General features: G+C 56.3%; 2 protein-coding genes across 8 annotated transcripts in view; one reads left to right on the forward strand and one right to left on the reverse strand.

Moving 5' to 3' along the window:
* Tns1 (tensin 1) overlaps positions 1 to 23823 on the reverse strand; it is a 217620-nt gene extending 193797 nt beyond the window's left edge. For all 6 annotated transcript variants that reach the window (XM_063237476.1, XM_063237477.1, XM_063237475.1 and 3 more), the window contains exon 1: positions 23659 to 23823. In XM_063237476.1, the coding sequence (XP_063093546.1) occupies positions 23659 to 23808 (150 nt within the window). In that variant the 5' untranslated portion in view covers positions 23809 to 23823. The remainder of the gene's footprint in view (positions 1 to 23658) is intronic.
* Positions 23824 to 24464: 641 nt separating this feature from the next.
* The window catches only part of Rufy4 (RUN and FYVE domain containing 4), a 19730-nt gene continuing 17106 nt past the window's right edge, over positions 24465 to 27088 (forward strand). Inside the window, exons 1-3 of one of the 2 annotated variants that reach the window (XM_063237486.1) lie at positions 24465 to 24906; positions 25356 to 25970; positions 26094 to 26177. In XM_063237486.1, coding sequence (XP_063093556.1) covers positions 25925 to 25970; positions 26094 to 26177 — 130 coding nt within the window. In that variant the 5' untranslated portion in view covers positions 24465 to 24906; positions 25356 to 25924. Of the gene's footprint in view, positions 24907 to 25355; positions 25971 to 26070; positions 26178 to 27088 lie in introns of both variants that reach the window. The other variant, XM_063237487.1, reaches the window with a different exon arrangement.

Genomic DNA, 27088 nt, shown 5'->3' on the forward strand with positions numbered 1-27088 from the left:
ATGCCAGCCCTGCTACATGGATCAGGATGACAAATTTGCTTCTGAAGGGTTCCAGAAGAGTCTTGCCCTATCTGTGTCTTCTTCCCATGGTGCAGCCAGGGCAAGGCGCAAGCCAGGGGCCCAGTCCTGCCCGTGCCCCACTCCGCCCTAAGAGATACACCAGCCTGGAGCACTAGGCACTTCATCCTCATGCCCACCAAGGCCACATAGAAGCCCAGGAAGACCCTGTCACCCTCTGAGACTCAGTTTGCTCCCATGCATTCCAGAAATGAGGAAAGAGAAGGCAGAATTCCAACCAAGCCCTGCCCAAGCCTCAGTTTCCCCAGCTGACAATGAAAGAGCATGCTCACATCCGCCTTTCCCCCTCCTCCCTTCCACAAGCACCCTGAGTGGGGATGGTGTCTGGGCCCAATCCCAGTAATTTCCAATAAGATCTTTCCCAGGGCTCAGTTCCGTGATCTTGATCTCTTCTGCAGCTCTAATTTCCTGCCTGACTCAGGTCCCTCAGAGGCTGGAGGAGGCAGCTGCAGCCACTCACCCACCATGCACTCCAGCCCCCAGCTCCCATCCTGGCCCCGAAGGACATAGGTGAGCTTGTTGGATCACCCTATATTTTGGCAGATGAGGAGGGGGATTGTTGAGCAGCTTGGGCATCCACTGACCTGGTCTTGGCTGGCCATTTCCCACTGCAGACTGCCTTTTGCCCAATCTGAAAATCCAGCCTCCGCAGCATCTGAACTCAGAGCCCACTGGAATGTGGCTGGGGCTCCTCCTGCACGCTAAGCCTGCAGCACCGGACTCCCAGCCAATCCCCAGGGACCGTGAGTTTGGCTGGAAGATTTCAAAGCATGGCCTGGGTGACTGGAGCAGAAGCCTGCTGGCACCTTTCCCCACTGCGGAATGGCTGAGTGGGAAACTGAGGCTCAGAGGCAGCACCTTCAAGAAGGAGCTGGAAGTTCAAGCTCTGGTAAGAGGATCCTTCTCATCCATTTGGATGGGAAGAAGACACCAGAAGGAATCAGTCCATCCCTGGCCTGTCTGAAGGTCTGCAAGAGAAGGCCATGCTGAAAAGGGACCATAAATAATGGAAATACTCCTTATTTCTATTGAATATCCACTGTAGAGCAGACACATTGTTAAATACTGAAGTGTTTTGTCTCGTTTAACACAATGTCCTAATATGTAGATATTTTTATTGTCCCCATTTCACAGATAACGAAACTAAGATAGAGGCTGTGACTTGCCCAGGTTCACAGCTGGTAAGTGGGAGAGCTGGAATTCAAAGCCAGACAGGCTGGCTCCACAGCTGACACACTTCAGCAGAATGGTACACTGCCCACTCCCCAAATCTGGGGTTCAACAGGTCGAAGGACCTCCGCCAGGCCTCTCCTCCAGCACTAGCCCAACTGCCGCTCTGCTCTCTCCCCAGGGCCCGGCCCAGGGTCTCTGCTCTCCAGTACCCTGATCTCACCTTCCTCCTGAATAGGAGGGAGGTCCTCCCTGAAGCCCATCAGCTTTGCTAATCTCCGTTTCCATCTCTCTTTATAACCCCCAATCTTAAGTCCAGGGGACAGGGATGAAGCCAGTTCCAGGAACATACATTCTCTTCCCGCAGAAACGTGAAAGAGATGCATAAAACTCTGGAAACTTCCCGCTAGCTACCCCGCCAGGCCCTTGGGAGAGGTGACACAGCGCTACCCTTCAGCCTTCCAGCCCAAACCGAGATGCTGATGCTGCCGGTGCGCTGGGGGAGAGGCAGCTCCTCCCCCTCCTGGATCCATGCAGCGTGGGCAGGGGATCCCCAAACTCTAGAGCCAAGACGACGTGTTCCGGAGGGTGGGTGATAAGTCGGGAGGCTCAGCAGGCCCAGGAGAAGGGGCAGGGGTCCGGAGGGTGGGGGCTGGAGGTTTGCAAGGGGCAGGTGGCAGACGGCGGTTACCTGGCTGCGGAGGCAGAAGCGCAGGGGCAGGAGGCAGGAGAAGAGGTACTTGCCCCATCGCACCAGGCAGGAGAAGCACCAGCTCAGCCGAGTCATGTCGAGAGTGGGCGGCTGGCCGAGAGACGGTCGGAGAGGAGGACCGGCCGGCGGGTCTGGGGATGGACGCAAGGCCAGCAGGCGCCCTGCCCCGGGGTCTCCAGGTCCCAGGGGAGCCGCGTGCGCGTCCTGCCCCCTCTAGCGGGCAGCAAGGGCCGGACCAGGCTCCCGCTCCCGGGAGCGCCCTGCAGGGGTCTTCGTCCAGCCGCTCGCTCTCCGCGGTCCCGGGAAGCGGCACAACCCTGCTTCTGGGGCAGGCGAAGCTCCCCGGAAACTTCTGAGGCGCGGGGAGCCGCGCGGCACAGGCGCTGGGGAGCGGGCAGAGGCGGTGCCGGGCGCGGGTCTGCCTGCGGGAAGCAGCGGCAGCCGAGGGGCTCGGGGCGGCAGCAGCATTGTGCGCCCCGCTGCAGTGAGTGTGCGAGCGTGCGTTTGTGCGTGTGCGTGGACTCCCTCCAGATCGCACTCCAATTCCCATATTGCTCCCCAGAGCATAATGTGATTAAGTTAAACGGACTCAGCCGGCTTCCACCACCTTGCTCCAGGCGTGCTTATTTATGGGGACGCTATGAGCGACCATGACCAGCTGCCTGGTCGGTCCGAGGCCAACCTCTGACCCCCAGCTACACCGGGTTTTCTCTCAGTCAACTCGAGGAGTGTAGCCGCCGCCGAGAAGATTCCAAGCGCCCCAACAGGTTGGCAGGGAGCTAACCGCCCACCTACCGGGGTGCAGAGCGCTCTGCCTCCTATTTTTCTTCTGGTACCAGGCACTGCCCCTCCCTGCCTCTGGGAGTCCTATTGGGAATACTGTTTGCAGTCACCAGAGTGGCACCCTGAGCTACAGAGAAACAAGAAAAGACAGGAGGCAGAAAGGCTAGGCTCTGGGGAGTAGAGAGATACGGAGACAGAGACCGAGAGGGCCAGGCTGGTAGGTACCCCAAGCAGATCCGGAGGGCTGGCAAGGCTGCCAGGAGCTTTGCCCCGGTTCTGTGGCTGCCGAGAAGCAGAGAGGGCAGGCAGCCAAGCCCTGAGAAAAGGGGGCAGGGAGCTGCAGCGGGGCCTCTCCTGCAGCAACAGGCCCTGGGCGCCAGCCAGGCCCACGCCCCCCACCCGCGCGGGCTTCCCCTGCATGGTCGCAGAGCCAGGCTGTCTCGCTGTCACCTTCCTCCCTTGCCCCAACCAGGGTCCCTTCCCTAGCCCCCAGGCCAGCCCTACTCCAGACCAGGCAGCTGAAGCTAGCATATGGGGGCGGGAAAAGGAGGTGAGCCAGTAAGGGAGGCAGTTGGGGTGCAGCTGGGTGAGTGAATAGAGGGGGAAGACAGGCATTAGCCCCTCCAGCCCAAATCAATCAATTCCCAAACCAGGGCACCACAGTCCCTCATCCAGATGAAAGCCGGAGGGTGTCAGGAAAGCAGGCAGAGAGGCAGAGGGTCCCTTCCTAAAGCCAGCCATGCCTCAAGGGCTGGTCTTTGACAGCTCCACCACACCCAGCAAAAGGCTGCCACTGCCGCACCCTGCTCCAGGCCTGGAGGGTGGGCTCTTTGGAACTCCCCGCCTGAGACCAGAGGAACAGAGAGGGTGTGAGACAGGACAACTCAGACTTAATCCATAGAGTGCAGAAGGAGGTTTTACAGAGAGGAATCACTTGTTGGATTTTAAAGCAGGAGGAAGTTCCTCACATAGACTAACCCTAACCCTAGCATAAGAGAGGAAGGGCTTTTTGTTTCATTTATTTATTTATTGTTACTGAGGCTTGAACCCAGGGCCTTCACACTGAGCAAATATATAATAGGAGAATATATATATATATATATATATATATATATATATATATACATATATAATAGAATATATATAATATATAAATATATATATATATATATATATATATTCTCCTATTTTTTAGTTTTAACAATCTCACTAATCCACTAAATTGCTCAGTCTGGGCTGGAACTTGCTATCCTCCTGCCTCAGCCTCCCAGAATTCTAGAAATACAGGCGTGTTCTATGTTCTACCATGTCTAGCCAAAGTAGCTTTTTCTTCAGAGGATTCTTAAGGTATTTTCAGCCCTTAGGTCATGAAAGACAATCCACATACAGAAAGGACAGAGGTAGGAAGGAAGGGAGGGCGGCAAGGAGTGGATCCAGCCCTTCCCGACTTGGAGATACCCAAGGAAATAGAAGGCTCCCTAGGACATAGTCCTTCACTTCTGGCCTTCGCCCAGCAGGAGGTACCTTCAGCCAGTGACCCTTGGAGGAGAGGGAAGAGTCTGAGACTGACAGGGACAGGAAGTCAGGCTTTCCCCTCAGCCTCTGGCTCCACCACTCCTCAGGGGAGCTGCATGCCAAGTGCTTCAACTCCTGAAGGCCAAGGTAACCCTGCCCCAAGTCCTCTGTTCCGTTTTCATCTCCTATAGAGATCAGAATCCTGAGAATAACAGCTGCAGGGACCCATACCTTCCAGAAGGCATTCCAGAACCTCCTGGAAGATTCTAGCAAGGACCCCTCTTCCTTCTTCACTGAAACACATGTGTGGGGGTGGGGAGCTTCCAGTTCCACGGTCTCCTCAAAATCTTGATCATCATTCTCTCTCAAAGCACTCAGAACACCAGAAACCACACCGCCTACAGTGCATGCTGATGAGTCCTCCTTTCTTCCCTCGCCTTCCAGGCCCTGACCTCAGGGACAGAGATGTAAGGCTCCCATAATGAATCAGACATCAACATGCAGGTCCAGAGGACCATGTCTGAGAGCCAGAACACAGTGTGCGGGAGGGATCGGGTAACCGAGGGGCAGAGAGGAATCTTGTGATAGACCCACATAGAGACCTCTCTTCAGGCCCCCAGTGGGAGCCAACAGAGGTGCCCAGCTCCTCACCATCAGGGTTGACTGGTCCTGTGGTGACTCTCCGTCGCCAACCTGTGTGACGTGGTCTACTCCAAGCTCCCACAGAACCCTGGACCTGTCTCTCAGCCCTGCTGCCTCCGACCCTCCTCCTTCCCCTCTCTTCACAACTGGGCACATGGCCATGGGGCTGTGCTAGCTGTAGTTGGGGCTTGAAGGAGGACATGCTGCTCACACCCCTTCATGACCTTGTAGACTCTGGGTGCAGGCCAGGGAGCAGATTCCAAGCCTCGGCCAGGTGAGATGGAGGCCACATCTACAGAACGGGCTGCTCTGGGCCCCCTTCTCACGTCTTCCTGGGATCGGAGCCTCTCTTCCCACGGAGAAGCTAAAGAAGAGCAAGAAGCTTCCCAGAGGCGGCCCAAACAGGTGTTGGGGAAACAAGAGAGCAGGTGGAGGCCCAAGGTCCCCTGGGACAGCCCATGGAGGAGGGCACACCTGGCTTAGGGTAGGCACAGAGCTCCTCTGTCCCAGGCCTTCAGGGCCCCAGTGCCCCTGGCTGGTTTTGTCTGTGGGGGGACAAAGGCAGCTCCTGTTAGGGGAGAATCCCTTGGGCACCTGCTCGGAGACTCCAGGTCTCACTTTCACACCCAGAGAAAGATGTGCGGAGATAGCTCCCCTGGGACCTCCCGGTCCTTCTCCCAGATTACAGAAGACAGCTCCCCACTGCCACCCTTTACCCCCACCTGCTGCTGGCTCACAACCAGAGGTAAAGTTCCCCTACACTCTGCCTCAGTGGCCCAACCTGGGGCCCCAGAGGGCTCTCCCTTGGGTGCTTCCTCCCAGACTGGCTCCCTAGGCCCTGCTCACCCAACCCAGAGATGCATCTCACCGGCCACACTCATAGAGAACTGCCTAACCACCTACAAGGCCCAGAACTCATACCCTGCCCTGGGCTTCTCTCTGCACCCCTGAGTAGAGGTCCCTACAGAGCTGCCCGTAATACGCACGCCATGGCTCCAGGCCTCCTCCGCCCACCCCTCTAAAATCCTTCATCTCCTGCACCCACCTCTGCGTGATGCCAGTGCATTTGAGCATTTCCCCTCTTGGAACACTGGCTTGCTGCTTTGCTGTCCTACCTTCCTCACCACCAGAATGCCAGCTCCCCGGGGCGTTTCCGTCATTCCTGTCATTCCCAGGTGCATCCTGGAACCTGGCATGGGACCCAGCAAGGGACAGTGACACAGGTCACTTGGGAAGCTGGTTGTCTACACAGTCAAGGAACGAAGGGAAGGAGGGGAGGCGTTCCTGTTTCCAGTCCGACTGGTCCTCCCCCCACACTCACACAGCCCTAGCATATGGGCCAGTGGGGACTGTCATCTCCAGGGTTCTTGCTGCTACCACCGCTTGGATTAAGTTTTTATGCATTTATGCTCCACGAACCCATTGACAAGGGACCCCACATTTCCTTTCTGAAACTGTACCCCAATGTCCAATACTGACTCCAGTTAAACTTGAAAAGGACCCAACCCCTTCCCTTGCCCATTTGTTTGAGGACGCTGAGGTTCTGAGAGATACAGTGGCTTGCCAGGGGCCATGCAGCTAGAGAATGGCCATGCCAGAATGCAGCCAGGGACCCCAAGCCTGGCTCACTGCTTTTCCACAGCACAACACTGTTGCCAGGAGGGCAGAGAGGGAGGAGGGGAGGCAAGGTCTCCTCCCAGAGGAGGCATAATGAGGTGACTCCCTGGGTCCTCTTCTCCCCTCCTCACCACTAGCCCAGGTCCCTGCTTTCCAGCAGGCAGGAAGCTCCTCTTGATACCTCAGCTCCATTCCCTTTCTCAAATTCCAAACCATGTCCTCTTAGCCTGCCTTGCCTATAGAAGGAGAATAGCTTGGTCACCCTCGTCTGCACAATAAATGCCTTCAGACATGGCTCATTATTCAAGCCCCCCTCCCCTGCTCACCCCCATGCCTCTTCATTCTCCAGGCTGAGAATCCTGGTCCTCTGGGCCCCTTTCCAAATGACTTCCATCACCACCCAACAGCTGACATGATAAACGCTGCTGGGGGAGGGGTGGGGTGGGCCTGCCTCGGGATGGTGGGTATCGATCCACTGGGGCTCCCTCCCTGGGAAGCTAGAGGTGAGGAAGGAAGGGCAGGTGCCCTCAGGTCATCCCGGTCATCCTTCTGCCCCTGGGATGTTGGTTGCAGGGCCCAACATGGAGACAACAGACCTGGGAGCTGGGCTGCTGGGCCCAAGCCCAGGCTCCCGCAATGAGATTAAAGCTGGGACTGTCTAATTGATTCAGATGGAACTGGGGGAGAGAGTGAGATGAATGGAGAGAGCGGGAGGAGAGAGAGGAAGGAGGGTAGGGAGGGGGAGGGCCGGAGGGCCAGGCTGGGATGCCCAAGTCCATAAGCACCAGCTAATGCAATTACCAAGCCGCACCCCACCCCTCTCGCCCAGTCCCCACTTCCAGGGAACACAGCCACTGCCTGGTCTGCCCTGAACTGGACAAGCAGTGTGGTCCAGTGTAGGCGGCACAGCAGGAAGAGAGCTGCCTGTCTTAGGAACCCAGCTGACACAGAGAGGCAAGCCAGTGGCAGTGACAACAGGCAGACACGGAGAGCCACCAGGAGAAGACAGGATATAAAGGCAGATGCAGACAGATAAGCAGGTCCCCATTCACTCCCCATCTACCCACTGCCTCCTTCCCCGCCCCGTGACCTTCACCCACCTGGCTCACTGCCACTGCACTCCCTCCTGCAGGGCCATCTCACTGGCCTTCTCCTGAGTCCACTCCCAGACTACTGTTACTGCAGTGGGCCTTTCCCCTCCCTACTCAGTGCAGGACTGGGTCCAGGGATCCAAGAAGGAATGAGGACCAGGTTATAGAGGCAGATCCCAGGTGGCCACAAGACCCAGGCGAGGATGGGGAAAGGACACAGAGCGCTCAGGAGACACTGTCTAAGACAGGAGCCGGGAGAAGGCAGAAGGCCCTGTCCATCCTACTAAGAGCAGAGAGCAGACTGAAGGACCAGCTTCTGGGCAAGGGCAGGAGAGGACAGGAATAAAGGAAAGAGGAGAGGATGCAGAGGGTGCAGTCATTCAGGGGAACTCCAGGGCCCTGCTGCAGCCACTGTGGTCATGAGCCTGATGCCCTGGGCTGCAGGCCTTAAGCCACAGTTGGGTCCTGTCCAGAGCAAGCTCGTGGGCGGCCACAAACTCACCTAGACATGAGCTCTACACCACTGCACAGTAACAGGGGAGACAGCATCTCAGTGTCCTGGCTGGACCCTGCCTCAGAGCAAAAACCTCACTGTGCCTCAGATCAATACTGGGCACTCTCCTAAGGGCTTGCAAACCTCACTGGTCCAATGTGATTTTTCTTCTTCTCCCCACCCCAAGTAGTGGATCCTCCTTGGGGTCTACCTGAGCCCAGTTTTGGGCACATTCTATTCTCCCTCTGTCGGCCAGGCTCAGGGCAGAGCAGAACAGCAGCCCTCACAGACCAGAGAATAGGAGGTCTCTGCTGTTGTTTCCCTCAGCCAGCTCAGCCCCACCTCAGCAGGCCCCATCTGGCCCTATGGATGGATACGCTTGGGCCACAGCCCCTCCTGGGAGCCTTGGTCACTTGTCTAAAGCATACCGCTGTATTTGCCTTTCTTACCTCCCCAAGCAGTTTAGACCATGCCAGGAGAAAGCAGAGATAAAAGCATCCCTTCCCTCATCCCTACCCTTACCTCCCAAAGAGACGAATCTGGATGCAAAGCTCACAGAGAATCCAGGGTTCAAATGCTGGCCCTCGCACTTATAGGCTGTGTGACCTTGGGAAGATCATTTCCCCCATTCTGAGCCACTGTTTCCTCTTCCGCAAAATGGAGACAAGAATCCTAACCTCCTGGGGCCGTTGTGTAGATTGAACTGAGTGCCTGTCATTGACCTGACTCATCAAGATGCCCTGGGGAGCTCCCAGACAAATATCCCAGGAACCTGGGGCCAGGTGAGCTGGCTGGGCAAGTGTACAGCAGCCCTTCCTGGGTCTGCCAGTGCCCACTGCCCCCTGTCCCCCAACATCTTCCCTGCCAGAACCTTGGCCAGAGCGCCCTGTCTGGAACATGAAGTTCACATCCCTGACCAGGGCATGGGTACCACGGAAGAGGAGCCAGGAGCCCCAGGAGGTGATACCAAAGCAGCATCACTACAAGATGCTGGAAATGAGCAGGAGGAGAGGTAGACTGGGGGTGCATGAAGAGGCTAGGACACAAGAAGAGACAGGAATTAGGAAAGAGAGAAAAAGGAGCCCAGCAAAGATTTTCTGAGTTCCCCACCCCAACAGAAGGCAAGCAAGAGGATCAAGGAAATTATCCAAGTTAGACAGCAGGCAAAATTTCTAGTAAGGCACCACACTGCCAGAGAAGCTTCTATTTTCACCCCCTACTCCCTATGCTCTCCTTATGACCCTCAAATTAAGTTCTGAGTCTTCAGTTTTCCATGGCTCAGCATAAAATCTCAGTATTCAAAGCCCCCGATCCTCGTAAGCAGGACAAAATGGGCCAGCTCTGCTTCCCCGGTGTCTGAGCCTCCTCCACTGGCCAAGCTGCACATTGAGGAAGATAAGGAGCAGTCAAAGATGAGCAGGGGGCTGGGACAGGAAGAGAAGATGTAGGGAGAGCTGGGGAGCCCCAGGAAGGCAAAAAAAGCCAGGGCTAAAGGGACTTCCTGACTGCTTTGGACCCGAATGATAGTGTGCTGGGAAGCACTGAAGGAGAAGCACAAAGGAGCTGGGGGTGGGGGAGGTGTCTTTGCCTGTCACCTTGATTAGAGGACATGACAGTTTGGGGTTGCCCTGATCCTCCTCCAGGACCCCCCATCTCACCAGAGGAAGCCCCTCTCTCCCTCGAGTCTCTGGGTACTGGTTTCCTGCTCACTGTCCTATGAATGGCCTCAAAGTGCACCTCAAACTTCTGATCTAGGAAGAAGGGGAACCCCACATCTAGGTCACAGGTAACTGCACCTGAAACCAAAGAAGTGAAGCAGATCCTTCCAGAAGGTATGGGCTGATTGAACATGCGTGTTTGCTTTTATTCCCTCTAGATTCAAACAGCAGTAAAGGGTCTCTCTCTCTCTCTCTCTCTCTCTCTCTCTCTCTCTCTCTCTCTCTCTCTCTCTCCCTCTTTAAAACAGAAATCCAGGCAGGGGAAAAAAATACAGGAAATGTCAACCACAGTGGGCAATCTATTGGTTGCCTTGCAGCCCTTCCATTCCAGCAGGACAATAGCCATGGCACGCCCCCACAACCCTGCCACTGAACCAGCCCCTCCATTCAGCAATTCCCAGCCCACCAGAAGCCTGCTTCCCAGGCAAGTCTCTGGGATCGCTTAAATATTTTATCACCCGGACAACAGTGTTCAACATCTGGGAGCTGGAGAGCAATGGGTGACTGGGAACTATAAACCCAAGACCACAGAACCCTGAGCCAAGTGAGGCCAAGAAGCAGCTGATTCACAGAGCAGAGCCCCCCTAAAGCTGAGGACAGGTGACCTCAGAGACTTTCTGGATGGGGTAAGCGTGAACCAGAAACAGGAAGCTGGCAGGACACTGAAGATGGGACACTAGAACAGTCCCCATTCTCCCTGACCCTGAAGGAGGCAGGAGACTCATTCCCTGGAAAGAGTAAGAGGCAGCAGCCTGGGGACACAGGCACAGGGGAGGGTGTGGCCCTGAGAGGACGCTGTGTGATTACTGAGCATGAGCTGGCCGGCCCTGGTCCCACCCCCAGCAGACCGCCGGGACTTCTCTGAGGATCCAGTGAACCTAAAGGGAGAGACCCAAAGATACTCATCAAAGTTTCCCCCGAGAATCCACCCAGCCCGACAGACAGACAAAGGCAAAGAATTTGCCCTTCTCTGTCCCAGTTTAAACATCGAACTGAAAACCCAGTTCCGGAAAGCTTTGAGTAAGCAACAAGCAGTAAAAGTGACTTGGAGGAAGCCAGTATAATGCAGGGAAAAGAAAGATTAGGGGACATCCGTCAAGATCATAAGCAAGGCAGCCTGAAACAAGAACAGAACCGAGTTAAATCAAAACAACAGTGAAGCCAGATATGGTGGCCAGTAACTAATCCCAGCACCCTGCAAGGCTAAGGCAGAAGCATCACAAGTTGGATCCCAGCACAGGCTCCGTATAGACCCTGTCTCAAAATAAACAATACAAAAAGGGCTGGGGGTATATCTCAGTACAAAGGTCACAGGTTCAATTCCCACTAAAACAAAAACATTCAGAGAACCAAAAGGTCAGCTTGGCAATGCTAAGGCACCCTGTGGTCTTCACAGGCATTGTTCCCACTGGTTCACCACCCCAGAGCCCCAAAGCCACAGAAACCTATAAAGAGCAGAGAGTCCTTCCCAGGGAATGGAGGCCCAGAGAGAAGACAGTGTGCACAGGCCAGCAAGGGACCAAGGCTGGGGGAGGGCACTGGCCTGGTGAGCCTGCAGGAGGTTCCCCTGGTTCCCTGTCCCCTCAGAAGAGGATGCTCAGCAGTAGCCCCTAATGTTAGAAACCCTGCCTCTTCAGGCAGGAAAGTGGGGCAGCCGAGGCAACTGCACCCCAGTGACTCGGCACAATAACACTATGTCTCCGCCCAACCTGCAGGCCAAGCCACTGCCCACCCTGGGAAACTGCTGCCCACAGTCTCAGGGACTGCCCTTGGTTCCGGACCCCAGTGCTTACCAGCGTCAAGGAGCCCTGGATTGGGCCTGGCCCTGGGCTTGCATCACTGTGTTCCTAAGTCATTCACCAGCACCAAGAGTTCCTTTCCAAGAGCCACGGGAACCCCCAGGTCCCCTGACTTCTGATGCAGCAGGGCGGTGGGAAGGCCCCCGGGCCTTGACAGGTGTGCCCAAAGAGCCCATCCTGGACACTGCAGGCTGTCCAGGCCTTTATCCTGGGCCAACCTGAAGCACACCAAGCTTGAGGCTATTTTTAGCCAGGACCCAAAGAGCAGCCGGCTGCCCTCGGTTATTCTAGACACTGGGGTCACGGGCCCTCGGGGTAAAGAGAACCATGGTGGAGGCACAGGCACGGGGAGGGGGGGCACAGCAGGTTGGAGGCAGAAGTCTAGAAGGGAACTAGGCAGATGGGCTGCCTGGCTGCCCTTAGTGCCCAGGAATGCAGATGCCAGGGTGAAAAGGAGGGACAGATGTGGAGAGAGCGAGCTTTGGGGTGCGAGAAGGAATGACAACCTCGGAGAGCCAGTGAGGTGGGAGGAGCATTATCTGGTCTGTGTCTCACCCACCCCTAGCCTTGCTTCTCCCACTAGGCCACACAGCCTCAGTCCAGGGGGCCCAAAACCATTCTGTACCCTGAATCCTTCCAGCACCTCTTCCTGTCCCCCAGCTTCCTATAAAAGACGCCAAGCTGGGACATAATCACTCTCACACACAGGGCCTCCTGGGAAGAGAGGGGACAATGGAGAGGGGAGAGGGGTGTCCCTTTGTCACCCTGCCTGGCCTTGGGAGTTCAAATCTACACAAAGAGTTTCACAAAGAGCCTCTGGCTCCCAGAGGGGGAGGTAAGTGGGGGGGAGGGAAGCAGGGAGACCCCAGAGCTGGAAATGCCCCATCCTTGGGTCTGGGAAGCAAGATGGGGGCTGTTCTCACAACCTCAGAGGCAGCTAAAGAGCTCAGAGGGCAGGGAGCTGGGGGAGGGGGTTCAAATCACAGGGGTGGGAGAGAAAGCAGAGGCCAGGAGCTGCGTGCTTCTCAGGAAGACAGGCAGAAGGGCTGACCAGCTGGAGACCAGTGAAAGAGAAGACACAGGTCCAGCCCCACCCCACCCTCAAGGCAGGTGGTGGCCACAGCTCCCCACTGCTGTCCTCCTGTGGCCTCAGATCTGGCTGCACACAGGGGACTTCAAGGCTCAAGGGCAGGCTGGGGTGGAGGTGTCCCTGGGGCCTGCTGGCTGGCCAGGCCAAACAGTAGCCTCCTGCCCAGAGGAATCTCTGAGAAGGAGGGTTCCCCGTGCAAGACCCAGGCCATGAAGCTCCCTGCTCCACAGAACAGGTGAGAAGCACAGAGAGGTCCTCAGAGGACACCGGCAATGCTGAGACACGCCAGCCTCACGCCAGCTGGGAGACAGGCTCACAGTGCCTGCCTGGTCCCTTTCAGGTTGTCCTAAGCAAGGCGTGAAGCTGTTTCCAAATGCATTCATTAGCCAGGCCTGGTGGCACATGCCCTAGCGCTTCGGAGGCTAAAGCAGAAAGCTCACTGAAAGTTTGAGGCCAGCCTGGGCTATGTAGTGAGTTCAAGGTCAGCCTGAACTACATAGTGAGACCCTGTCTTAAATAAACCAAACATAGGCATTTATTATCATTGTTGTCTGATTTCTGATCCATCAGCTGAGCCAGATATTCTACCCCAGGGCTTCCCCATGTCTACCCCCATTCCCAGCCCCAGGTTTCCAAGAGGAGCTCAGAGGTGAGTCTGCTGGACAGGTCAGCAAGGGAAGGGGTCAGTCAATGTCCCAGGAGGCCCCTTCCAGAAAGAAATCAGTGTTAACTGAGCACCTGCTATGTGTTGGGAACTCTATCTTCCTTAGCCACCTTAATCTCCTTGATAGCCCCATGAGGTAGGTGTTATCACTCCCACTTTCCAGATGAGAAAACTGAGGCTCACAATTAGCCCAAAGTAAAGCTCACACACACTTGCATCCAGATCAGCCAGGTCTCCACGGGGCCTGCTTTTCACTATGATTTTCCCCTCATTTTGTTACCCTGACCAGTGAGCTCCTCTGACCCACCCATCTCTTGCAACACCAGCCAAGCTCCCAAAGCAAAGCCTCTTCCTCCCACCCGCCCCACCTCCAGCTGACCTCAGGTCTGCAGGCTGCAGAGGATGACAGCCGAAGGGGAGGAGGTGCCAAACAGGACAGAGTGCAGCGGCAGGCCAGTGTCGCCTGCCCACTGCGTCCAGAGCCTGGCATGTGCTGCGAAGCCCGTGTTTACAACAGCCTGCTGGGTGGGGGTCACCATCCTCCCCATTTCCCACCAGGGAAGTGGAGGTCCAGGACACCCAACAAGGACGCAGTAAGAAAGGGCTCCTCTAGTTTTCGTCATCCCCACATCCCTGTTCCCACGATCACACAGCGTCCACTCTGAGCTGAGGTCTCGGAAAATGGTGTGGAGTAACGCGGGGACCCAGAGGCCTCGCAAGAGGACCCCAGAGAAACTGCCCCTCCCACCACCGCCGCCTCCGCCCACCCCCCCATCCCCCGCGGGAAAACAGCCTGCATCGCGCCTCACCCTGTGTGCCCTGCGTGCCCTGCTCGCTTCCTCTGAGAGACAAGGAATAAATTAGCCCTGCTTAGCATATTGAGTGGCTGGGGTTAAGAGGCCCTCTGGCTGTCTCACACTTCCCAGGCCTCAACTCTGCTGCTGTGCTGGCTGGGGGCTGAGAGGCACAGTGCGGGTGGGTGGGGGCGGGCAGGGCAGCCGGAGCCAGTCCCACCTCCCAGGACTAAAGGCAGCTCCTTGCCAGAAATGCTCCTGCTCCCGCTTCATTGCCCCAGTGGCGCTGCAGCCTGGCACTTGCTGTGGGCACCCCAGCCCCGAGGCCAGCCAAGGTGAGCCTCCCGGATAGAGCCAGGCTGCCTATCCCACTCCCAGCACAAACGCTGTCTTTGCCTTCAGCAGCAGGTTTATCTGTTTTAGCTGGTATATCAGTGACCTCTGAGGTGTGAGCCTCTGTCCAAGGAAAAGGAGGAGTCAAGTATAATACCGATTCCTGAACTTCCCTTCCCAGGACCCTCCCTTGCCCAGTGCACCCGGGCCTCAGTTTCCCCCTCAGCACTGAGGAATCCCAAGCTGAAAAGAGAAATGGGGACAATGAAGAGAGGCCTCCGAGGTCAAATGAGCACAGCACTCTGGTGTGAGCCTAACCCAACTGGGGGACAGTATGTTCCCTCAACAGCCAAGAGCCAACCAGAAGCCAGGAGACCAGGCAGCCAGCAGAGCAGGTCCAGGCCGGAAAGGAGCAGCACAAGCTTGAGACCCCTTCTAGATGCTTCAGTTACACCCACCCCTGCAGCCCATCCCAGACCCTGGACCACAGACTCTGTCCTGCTCCATGACCCACGGCCCCACAGTGCCCAGGAATGCTCCTTGCAGATCTGCTGCATGCTGTGAAATTCACAGCTGCCTTTACTGCAAGAGCCAAGTGCAGGCCATACTAGGGAGAACTTGATCTTGGGACTTCTTCCTGCGTCAGCTTCACCCCCAGCTTTGCTGACCCCCAGCAGGCGGTTATGCAGGAGGCCTAGCATGCTTAGGGGTAGGGTTAGGATGTCCTTCCTCCCTCTCTGCTTTCCCAGGAGCAGACCTGCATGGTGGCCCGAGGCTCTGGGGCTCTGCAGCTTCCAGCTCAGGCCTCTCTAGAAGCCATCTCCCCTGATAAAATCGGCATGCATTTGACCCGTCTCATTTCCTGGAGGACCGGAATGAACCTGATCACCTAACTCAATAGCAACAACAATGTCAACAATGAAAACAGCTGTGCTTTTTCACATGTCCCACACTGTACTAAAGGCTATTAGGCTGTGGGGGAAACTGAGGCACAGAGAGGTTACATACTATGCTCAGGAATGCACAGCCCTCAAGCAGGGAAGCTGAAGCTGAACCCAAAGCCTGCTGTGTAGATGCTGCCCTGTCATGCCTCCGTCCAGGATCTCCACATTAGCCTCCTCACTCCAGATCCTGGGCCCTGCATCCTTACCTGCCCTCCTCTCTGCAGTCCACCACCCTGGGAGGGCAGGACACACAGGCCTGGTCTCAGCTTGGGCTCCACTGAAGCAAACCAGGCCTGTCTCCACCCCAAATCTCCCCTGCAGTGATGTCTGGGCAGCAGATGAGTGGAGCCAGGACAGGGCAGAGCCAGCTGCACTAGGCAAGCCCTTGGCTAAACCCTCAGGTTCCTGGGCTGTGGGCTAGGGGGCAGGGATGATGGGGGTGACATTGGGGACAAGGAAGGGCAAGCAGCTTCTCAGAGGTCCGACAGACTTGCCTCTTCTGTCTGTCATCTTTGAGGAGCCCATTCAAAATGTCACCTATGAGAGCTTCCAGACTGTCGCAAGCAGAATAGGTCAGACCCTGCGGCAGACACCAGGCACAGCTCACACACCCCTTCCTGGCACATGAGGCCCAGCATCTCAGGATGCTGTGTTGGACCATCTGCCTCATTATGGAGCCTCCCAAAAGGTGACAAGGACTTACACCATGCTGTTGTCTGTGTCCCCCTAAGTTCATGTGTTGGAAAATTGACCCCCAATGCAATGCAGCAGTGTGGGGGGAAGTGGGGCCACACAGGAGGTGTTTGGTCATGTGGCACAGTCATCATGAGTGGATCCATGTCATTGTCACCAGAGCCCACTGTGCAAGGGCAAACTCAGCAGGGCATGGTAGCACACACCTCTAATCCCTGCACTGGGAGGCTGAGGTAGGGGGATCACAAGTTGGAGCCCAACCTGGGCAACTCAGAGAAACCCTATCTCGAAAAAAATAGGGCCAGAGGTTTAGCTCAACAGCATAAGTGCCTGCCTGGCAAGAGTGAGCTCAGGAGTTCAATCCCAGGTACAGGGAGGAAGGAAGGAAGGAAGGAAGGAAGGAAGGAAGGAAGGAAGGAAGGAAGGAAGGAAGGAAGGAAGGGAGGGAGGGAGGGAGGCAGGGAGGGAGGGAGGCAGGAAAAGGGCTGAGGATGTAGCTCAATGGGAAGGCCCTGAGTTCAATCCCAAGTGCACCAAAAAACAATGATAATGGTAACTAAAAATAAAAGGACAGGTCAGCAGCTTCCTGCTCTTGCTGGCTCTCTCTGCCTTCCTCTCCCATTTTCCCATGTGGCGCAGCGCATGTGAGCTGCTCCATCTCCAGCTTCCAGAACCATGAGAGAGGAACTGCAGTCATTAAAAGTGAGCCAGTCTCAGGTGTTTTGTTACACGGGCACACAATGGACTCAGACACTGGGTCACCCAGCGTGTGCACACAGTGCTTGACAGAGGGTGGCAAGTGGGAGGGAGGGGGAGAGAGGGGAGTGGGCCCAGGACAAAGACACATGAGTCAGAGGAAGACCGCAGAGGGCTGCGGGAAGAGATGGGAGGAAAGGATGATGGGCCGAAAGGCAAGGAGACCAATGAGAGCTAAAAGGCTTCCCGTGGGTGCAAGAATCAGAATGGCACCCACAGGCACTGGGCCGGAGAACAGCAGGCTGAAGGCTGCGTCAGAAGACTTGGAGATGGCACCCAGGCCGCACTGTTATTAACTCCTTGTGGCTTTGGCCATGGCAGGGATAATCGGGAAGACTGGGACTCGAGAAGGAAGTCAAAGGGTCCTGAAAAGGATGCCCAGAGGAGTGAGACAACAGCCAAAGTTTGCACCAAGGCTAGAAGACACCCGCTGCAGCCCCGGCTAGTCACCAAATCACCAGATCACACCCTCCTCACACTCTCCAAAGCTCCAGAAGTCCTCCAGAAGTCAGCCGACTTCATCCAACCCTGCAGACCTTCAAATTCATTCTCACTTGACCTCCAACCATGCCTGAACTTGACCTTGTTGGCCACGTCCTACCTCCTTACCCCACATCTGCACCCACCTGCTGGGAACCTGCCAGACACTCAGGCCCAGGAAGAATGCCAGGGTCAAGGGAAGATCGCTGTTCTCCAGATCCAACAGCTCCACCTCTACTCATCACTGCCCGCATATGCACTTGTGGGCAGTGTCCTCTCTCTGGCATCACTGACTGTCCCTTCTCACAATCATTCATCCATCTGTCCGTCCATCCATCCATCCATACATCTACCCACTGGACAACCTATACTGAGTGTCTGCATGCTGCAGGTCCTTTGCCAAGCTAGCAAGACACCAAGGTCACTGAAATACGGCTCTGGCCTGGAAACACTGTCTCACAGGCTTAAGAGGAAGACAAGCTTGTGAACAGGTACATTAGAGGCCCCCAACACCCTCCTATGCCTGGCTAGAAAGCTGGGGCTCCTACATGCTCTTCCTGGGGTAGCCTTACAGACCCAACTTCCTGTTCCAGAGCTTAAGGCTACTCAGTTCAAGGGGAAGGGGCTGGACACGGACATCAGGGCCAGGGTCTCCAGGGTGCAGGCAAATTTACACTTCAGAGCTGGGATAGTCAGAAAGGGGATCTGTCCCCAAGGCATTGCCTAGGTCCCTTTGCCGCCCACGCTGATCTCTGTGCCGACAGTAGCTTCTGCTTCCTACTCTGGGGGCTGTCTTAGCTTGTCCGCCCTTGGCATCACACTCTATCCTAGTGCCAGGGGCCCATGGCAAGTTCATACACCAAACAAGAAGGCAGGGGCTGGCTTCTTGCCCATCAGAAAAGAGGTAAAGAATAGAGTGTATCCCTAATCTCAGCCTCATGCCCACCTGTCCCCACAGAGACGCAGGCCTACCTTCAGGAAAAGGCTAAGGCTGAGCCAAAGAAGGGTCAGTTGACCTCTCACACTGGGGCAGCTCTGTAGGCCTTCTTCCTCTAACCCTCCAGAGTCCGGCCCTGGGGCACAGAGGTGTAGGCCGGATCAGAAAGTCACTACAAGAGGATGCATAAGGTATGCTAAAAAAATAAAGTGAAAGTTTTTTTTAACGATGTTATTGTAATAAAAACACATCGCCACTAATCTCGTCAAAATCCTCTCACTCCACACACACATCCCCCAGCTCTTGGCGCTTTCTGAAGCAGCTCTGGAACTCCTCTGTCGGGAGTGATTTTAGTTGTCCTGTTGTGATTAGATGAATGACTTACATCCATTCAAGCTGTTTACCTTTCATGGTCATTTTGACTTTAAGGATGAGCCAGAAGTCAGGCGGTGCCACATCCAGTGGATAAAGTGGATGAGCCACATTTTTATGGGCCTGGGCCACCTTGCTGCTGGGTGGCGCTGGGCAGCAGCATGTGCTGTATTTTTTCACCTCCTTGTAAAGACACTCATCAAAGAGGACTTCCAGAACTGCTTCAGAAAGTGGCAAGAATGATGAATAAGTGTGTTTGGAGCAAGGGGGGTGTCTTTTAACTGTAATAAATTTTGTAAATATGTAAACATTCACCATATTTTTTTTTTTGAGACAGTCTCACTATGAAGTTCAGGCTGGCCTTGAACTCACTTTGTAGCCCACAGTGGCCTCAAATGCACAGAGATCCTCCTGCCTCAGCCTCCCAAATGCAGGGATTACAGATGTATACCACCACGCCTGGCCACTGTATGGGGGGGGGGCGGGTACTGGATATCAAACTCATGACCTTGCACTTGCCAGGCAGGCATTTATGCCACTGAACTAAATCTCCAGCCCCAAGGGCATCTTTTAATCACATCCGGTATGAAGGTTCAAGAGAATCTTGTCTCCTCTCCCGCACACGTCTTAGGTTCACTGTCAGGACAGTAGAAGTGCTCCCTGCAGAGAATGACTCCTTGGGTACCTTAAGGTGCTAGATCTTGCAGACACCCATCAACACAAAGACATCAACATATCCAACAGACAACAGAATGTGATCACCAAAAGCACGCAGGGAAGTGTCCACAGCAGAACTATTCAGAATAGCTCCAACCTGGAAACAAGCCTAATGTCTATCAGTAGCCAAATGCATAAATCAAAAGTGTATTTTATACGAAGCAAAATGATCTGATGAGGAGAAACAACAATCTATAACTACATACAGGATGTGGATGAAATTCACAACCGTAATGTTCAGCAAAAATTTGGGAACAAAACACATAGGACACCCCCACTTACAGGATGAGCAAGCCTGTGCTGTGAGAGATTAGGATAGCGAGTACCCCTGAGGGGAGGCACGTGCAGCAGGGCAGGAAGGGGGCTGTGTGGGTGCTGGTGGGGCACTGCTTCTTGACTCAGTGTTGAGTGTATGGAAGCATCAGAGGAAGCACACACGCTCTTCTGTGGTTATGAAATACCTTGATCAAGGAAGGTATTGATGTTTGTAAGATGAGGGGAGTCTTTTCACCCCTCCCTTCCGCTCCTCCTCACCCCACCTCCAAGCCAAATCCTCCCATTGCTCCCTCAAATCAGCAGCGCCTCCCTTGGCCCTCACCACCGCCACATATCCTGCAGAGGACTTCTTCACCTGCCTCTTTCCCACCTGCCCACAGAGTGCAGAGGGAGAGGGGGCTCGTGGGATCACCTCCTCCCCTTGCAGCCCAACCCTCTGCCACCATCTTCCAGGACATCTCTCACCTTTCCTATACAGCGCTGTTCCCATGCTCTTACCTGTGCAATCTTTGGTTTGGAGTCTGTCCCCTCTTACCACTGGACCGATAACCCCTCTCAGGCAAGAGCAGGGCTTTCTGTCTCCAGCTCCTAGCTAATGCCTGGCTTAGAGCAGATGTCCCAAAATGCTTGAGCTGATATTGAGTGAATGAACGGCCAGGACTGCCAGTCATGCAGGTGTCTTGGGGAAGGCAAAAGTCACATCTGGGGGCAAAACTCCTACTTATCTGGAGCTAGGACATCTGGGCCATGGTCCTGGTTCTGCCACTCACCTTGGGTGAGTTGCTCCCTTTCTCTGGACCTCAGTGAGCTCCTTTGTGAAATGCAAAGGTAGATAAGAGATGCAGAGCCAGGGGTGGGCTTGAAGAGGCAGAAGACTCTGTGTGTGTGTGTGTGTGTGTCTGTGTCTGTGTCTGTGTGTCTATGTGTCTGTGTGTATCTCCCTAGCAAGAACATTCATAGAGATCTATGACCTCAAAAGGCTCAGAACCACTAACCAAGATCATTTTTCAACCCTGGGAGTTGAAGATTCTGTAACCAGAGAGAGAAAAGAAAGTAATTCAACCCAAAGAAGCAAGGGTGGGATTAGACCCTAGAACTTTTATCACAGTTACAGGACCCCACAACAAAAATGCAAGGGAGACTGCAGGCCCTAGGTCCCCTGGAGCCTCCCAAAATCAAGGTGCCTCTGGGCTGGGAGATACAGAGAACAGACGAGGTGGCCCTAGGGCTGGTTGTGGGAGGGAGGAGACAGACTCAGCCTGGAGCCTCTTCCCCTTTGCTCCTGCCACCTTCAGACAAGCACCCACTTGTCCAGGGATATGGCACAGAGTAAGGAGGCGAGGTTGGCACCTGGAGATGCCCGCCAAGCCCCTTGGCGCCCAGGTCAGGAAAGGTTGGCGGGAATGCTCAGGAGTGGTGCCAAGCCTCACCCTCCTTCCTCCTGAGGCTGGCATGTGGGGCCACAGGAAGGCTCAGATGTAGGGGACTGCAGGAACAGAAGGCTACTACTGAGAGTGGCAGGGCTCATGGTTCTAGACTCTGACACTCTAGAGCAGGGCTCAGGGACCTGAGCGCCAAGGCTGGCAGTGCTCCTCCAGGTGAGGAGAAAGAGCAGAACATGAACTCAGGCCAGAGGAAGAAGTCAGCAGGCAGGGGGCATCTGGGGGCCCAGAGAGCCCCTGTGGCGAGAGGAGAGGCTGCTTGAGAGGGCAAGCCAGGCAGCGTGGTGGACAAAGCGGGCCATAGGGGCCGAGGAGGAGAGAGAGCAGCAAGATGGGGAATGGAGTCAGTGACAGGCACCCAGCCCGTGGCTCAGGCGAGGCCTGCCGAACCCCTGGCAGGAAGGGCAGCGCGTCTGTAGCAGGGCCGCCAGTGGGAGGGCTCTGGCTGCCAGCCCAGATGCCTGGGTAGCTTCTGAGCCCTGGCTCTGAGGGGGTGAGAGCCTGAGAGATGTTTATCCGCCACAAGAACGTGGGTACCACGCCTCCTCCAGCAGGGGCCCAGGTGATAGGCCGCAGCTGCTCTTTCCTGGGACACTCGGTCTCCCGAGAGCTGCACTGGGAATGGGGCCTGAGCAGGGGGGAGCGTCCACCGCCCACAATGCCTGCTGGAGCCAGAGCCAGGGCCCACAGTGGGGCTGGGATTTTATCCATGCAGATAAAGGACGAAGTGAGTCACCGCAAGTTCTCTCAAGAGGCCACTGGAAAACCAGCTCATTCGAATGCAGACACACACACACTCGCCCCATCCTGTCTGTGTCCCTGGTGCTGTCACACAGCGGCACACACACACCTCCTGTTTCCTCCTCACTTTGATCATCCATTCCAGCGACCTGGGTTCCTTCCCATCTCTGACTACCCTGTCCCTGTGTACCCTCATTTGGTTCAACAGGCACCCACCTACTCCACAGGAATTGGGGGAATGCAGTGGGAGGGCTTGCTGTAAGGAGACTGGGGCCAACAGGGTCCTGAGCCCACAGGATGAAACTAGCATAGAGAGCTTGGGGACAAGCCTGAGAAGCAGTGAAGAACAGGGAACCAGATGGTCTCAGCCCCAAGGAACTGTACTAAGTCAAAGGGCAGGAGCTGACAACTGAAATCTGGGTGCCCAGGGGTCTGAGGTGCCTAGGGTTCTCTGTACCAACCCCAAAATACCAGGAATACAGCTCAAATTCCCAGAGAAAGAAGTCAGATTGGAAGGACTTCCTGACCAAGAAAGACCTGAACTAATAAATATGGGAGAAAGACTATGACCTCCTCACCCCTTGGCACCTGCAAGGACAGAAGAGGGGCAGTGAGGTTTTATGGCAGAGGGCAGGACCCTGACAACTCTGGAGAGGCCCTGCAGTCTGACATGGGGTTTGTCACCCACATGCCCCACTGGGGTTGAGAGGCAGCAGTCCAGGGTGCCCAGTCCATACCCCAGGCCTCCGTCAGAATCGCACTGGCACGGGAGCCATTGGGAAGGCCCAGGCAACAGCCACATCCCCAGGCCTGCCCCTGACCACGGTGGCCACCTGTGTGAGGGCAGGGGCTGTCGCTCTTAAAAGATGCAGCACTCGGTTTACAAGTGCCCGGCACTGTGCCTGGCACTGTGGTGTAAACCGCAAATATGCTATAATCTGTGCCCTGGAGGAACACTCAGAGAGGTGGAGCAGAGAGCAGCCTCCCGGGCACACATGACACACACGTGCACACTCGCGCCAAGCATCCTAGACACGCTGGCTTCACGTTGCCCCGATCCAGAGGTTGAGATCCAGAGGCTGAGATTGGGCCCTAGGGTGCATGTGGGGTCACCCAGGCCCTGCGTGCCTCCAGGGAGGGTGTAAGACCCAAGCTTCACTCAGCAGACTAATCTGAAGGGGGTGCTCCCTTCCGAAAGCTGGGGTTCTGTAGGAGGCCTAGAGCACAGCTAGCCAGTCCCTGGAACCCCAAATTCCTCCTGCTGTTGAGGGAGAAAGCCAGGTCTGGCAGGGGTTCTGTGGGTGGTTTATCTAGAACCGGTATCTGTCTCCCTGGTCAGCTCCCCCTCGGGGCTCCAAGGTTAACCCAGAACCGATGAGGGGGGCCACCTGTCACCTTACTTCTCAGCTCTTGCCGCGGTGGTGCTGAGACCCTGCTGGCTCAGAGCCCTGTGCAGGTGGGCGGCCACCTCTGTCCATAGCCCCGCTCAGGGGACATTAACCCTTTTCCTCCCCTGCCCAGCACTTCCACTGGCTCCTTGTCCGGCAGCGGCAGCGGCTCCCAACCCTCCCCAGAGTTGTTTGCCTTTCTGAGTCAAGCCCCACATCTCCTCCTCCCAAGGGCGCAAGAGCCCCAGGTGAGACCAACACGGACTGGCTGCCCCTCTACCTGCTCTATCCCGCCCCGCTGCCGGGACCGGCACTTTCCTTGGTTTGGTACCTGTCTCAGGTGGCCCGGGCTCTGCGGGCCACCCTTTCAGACCCGGGCGTCCTTCCCGCCCGCTCCCTCTCCGGAGTCCTACCTGGAGGAGCAGCCACCGCCTCTCGGCGGGGGCTGAACCCCGGGGCTCCCTGCAAGCTGCCCGCGCGGGGGCCGGGGGGTTCCCCGGGGGGCCACAGGGGAGCCCGGGCTCCAGCGCTTCGCAGCACACCAAGCTCACGGTGCAGCCCATCCGGCCGGGCGCCCGGCGGGCTCGGGGCGGGGACACGGCGCCCCAGGAGCTGGCCCGCCCCCAGCCTTGGCGAAGAGGCTTGACCCTGGGCGGCTGCGACGCCGCCGGGAGGGGAGCGGCGACGCCCCCAGCTCGGCCCCGCAGAGCCCGCGCCCTCGCAGCCGCACCGCCAGGAAGCGGGGAGCGCGGCCAGGCGAGGGGCGGTGACATGGGCGCCCAGGCGCAGCCAGTGATGGGGGCGGGTGCCGGGGGACCCGAGGGCGCTGGGGGGCGCGGGCAGAGGGCAGGCTGACTTCGGAGACTGAGAAAGAGACCCATGGGGCAGAGAATGCAGGTAAGGGAAGAGAGTGGGGGCACACAGACCCGGGGAGACTGGGACTGAGGTACACAAGGGGAGGCAAGAGGACGCCCCCGCCCCCGGAGGCTGCTGGGATTTGTAAAACCCACTCTTACAGATCTCTGGCCTCACTACACCCGGACAGCCCCGGGGAAAGAAGCGAAAGACCCGCAACTCCAGCAGAGCACGGGCAGGCGCAGGACCACAGCCCACCAGGCGACCCACCTGATCCCCGGCTGGGCACAGCGTGTCCCCAAGTTTCACTTCCCTTCCTTGAGGAGGGGTAGGTACACTGACTGGGAAGAGGGCACTGGTGACAGCCCTCATGGGACCCCTGAGCAGGGCACAGTGGAGAAGAGGAGGTGAGGACTGGTGGGACCCTGGCCCTTGGGCCGCCAAGTGACAGCGAAAAGACAGTTTGAGAGGAAGGGACTGGCCGGCACCTCAGCCTTTTTATGCCATCTGGTGGTAACAAGAAAGAAACACAAGTGACAGGAAAAGAGTAGCAGCAACTGCTGTCACCAACTCTGGCCAACAGGTGGCCCTACCCCAGGTTAGCCTCACCCACTCTGCCCCAGTGCCCTTGATCCTGCCTCTGCCACGCCTCCCTGCCAGGGCTGGCTCCTCCCCCTCCGGAGTGCTGGGCTGGGCCTGAGTGACTTCCTAGGCCACAGTGCTATGCAGGGCCACAGTGGCTAGGGCCAGGCTCAGGCTGCAGAGACCGATTTTCCAGCCCCAAGGCCAAGGCCAGGCCTTCCCAGGTGAGTGGCAGCTAGGGTCCTGGGGCTTGGAGCTGGCTGGGAAGGGAGAGAGAAGGACTTCATAGCAGAAGCGGCTGGAAGGGGCTGCAAAGACCCTCTGCCCATCCCATGGTTCACAGTAGGGAAAGCCAGAGAAAGGCGAGTGATTGTCCTGGGATGCAGGGTGAGTGAGGAGCTGGCCGGCCGGCATGGAGACCCAGGTCTCTTGACCGCCAGCCCTGGGCTCCCTGCCTGCCACCTCCCCAGCGCCCCTGCACCTCCTACTTTACTCCCCTCTGCTTTTCCCTCGCCCACTGGGGCTTTGCCTGAGAGGCAGAACACCTGGGTTTTCTACCCCGTGCCTGGTCTTGACCCTGTCCCTCTCTGACCCACAGGACCCCCTGGGAGAACAGGCCCAGTCCCCTGGGGGAGGGCAGAAGGATTCAAACTAGATGCCCTTCTCCCCACAGCCTGGCACCCAGCCCGACTCTGGGGCCTCCCTCCGCCACCCCCTTCTCCTCGAGGAGTGCACTTTTTCCACTCAGCTGGGGCCCCGGAAAGGACGAATGTGGGTCTGAAGGACGATGACGCCCTGCCGCGGCTGAGGACTGTCCACTGAGGAAAGCAAGTGACAGTCCAGTAGCCCAACATCCTGGGGCACAAACACTGCTTAAGTACTGGTCCAAGAACATAGAGTCACCCTGCCTGTGCCCCAGGTCACCTTGCATAAAAGAGAGCTCATCACCTTCTAGGACAATTGTGGGAACTGAACGAGACAAGACACCAAGCAGTGACCACAGGTCCCAGCAGCCAGGGACAGCCCAGTGAGATGCTATGCCTTTGTCTCCGCCACTGGCCTCCCAGACTGAAGCGAGACTGCCATAGTGCTGTCTCACTGGGCTGTGCGACTCTAGGTCAGGCACTTCCCTCTCCAGGTTCTGACTGTTCCCGTGTCTACGGAGAGCTGGGTGCTTAAACCCAGCAAGTCCTTGCTGGGCTGCCTTGGAAGTCACGGGGACTTGGGTCATTTCCGATACCCATGGCAAAAGACAGGGCCTCCCTCAAGGTCACCAGGGACCTGAAAGGTGAGTGTGACCCGAGAGTCAGGAGAAGCAAGGGGTCTTGGAAGCGTCTCCTTCGGAGGCCTCACTCCCTGGTGTCTGCTGTCTGCCACGCTCCCTGCAGCTGCAGTCTCCGCCATCCTCCAGGGCTATGGGGACGGAAAGGGGGCAGTGACGGATGCCAGTGCCGAGCTGCACAGACTCTGCGGCTGCCTGGAGCTGCTGCTGCAGGTGACAGCCCCCCTCCCCAATGTTCTCCCAGGCCTGGTACCCAGGAGGGCTCTCCCAGATACAAGGGAGGACGGCTGTCTCCCCTGGGTGCTGTGCAAGCCCTCTCTGGCTTCTGACCTCACTCCTGGAAGCTGTCACTACAGCCTGGGAAAGCGGTGGGGCAAAGCTGGGTGCAGAGGGACTAGGTTATGGGGATAGCCCCCTTGCTTTGAAGACTAAACCTTCAGACTGGTGCTTCTTGTGACAGATTACAGCCCAAATCATAACTATTACTAGCTTTTTCATGAGCGTTTACTATGTTCCAGACTAAGTCCTTTGTTTGCCCCACTTTATTTTAACGGCGTTCTGTGTTGTGTTGTGTTTTGAGACAGGGTCTTGCTGTGCAGTCCAGGCTGGTCTTGAACTCACTATGTAATCCAGGCAGGCCTCAAACTCACTGTAATCCTCCTGTCTCAGCCTCCCAAATTCTGGGATTACAGGCATGCATGACCACTCCCTGAATAATCCTCATTCTAGCTCTGTGAGGTACTTTATGACCTTCCCCGTGTGCATACAAGCATTCTTTCTTCTTCTCCAACTTTATCACATTACTGCTACACATCTGCTGCACTTCAGCCTCACTTTCCTTCATCTTCCTAGAGTAGTACACCAGACATACACCTGCCTCAGGGCCTTTGCACTCCCCATTCCCTCTGCCCAAAATGTTATCTCCCCAGAAATTTGCATGGCACAAGCTCTCATTTTCTCCCAGTCTGAAGGATTTCTCTGGTTGCCCTAATCTAAATTTTCAGCATACAACACACACACACACACACACACACAATTTCTATTCTCTTCTCTTGCTTTCATTTTTCTCCAAAGCCATCATCACCATCTAGTACACTATATTCAGTATATGCTGTATTATTTTA

This window comes from Cavia porcellus, unplaced genomic scaffold (genome assembly GCF_034190915.1).
Source record: "Cavia porcellus strain 051 isolate PalLab524CR breed Dunkin Hartley unplaced genomic scaffold, mCavPor4.1 scaffold_26, whole genome shotgun sequence".
Lineage (NCBI taxonomy): Eukaryota > Metazoa > Chordata > Mammalia > Rodentia > Caviidae > Cavia > Cavia porcellus.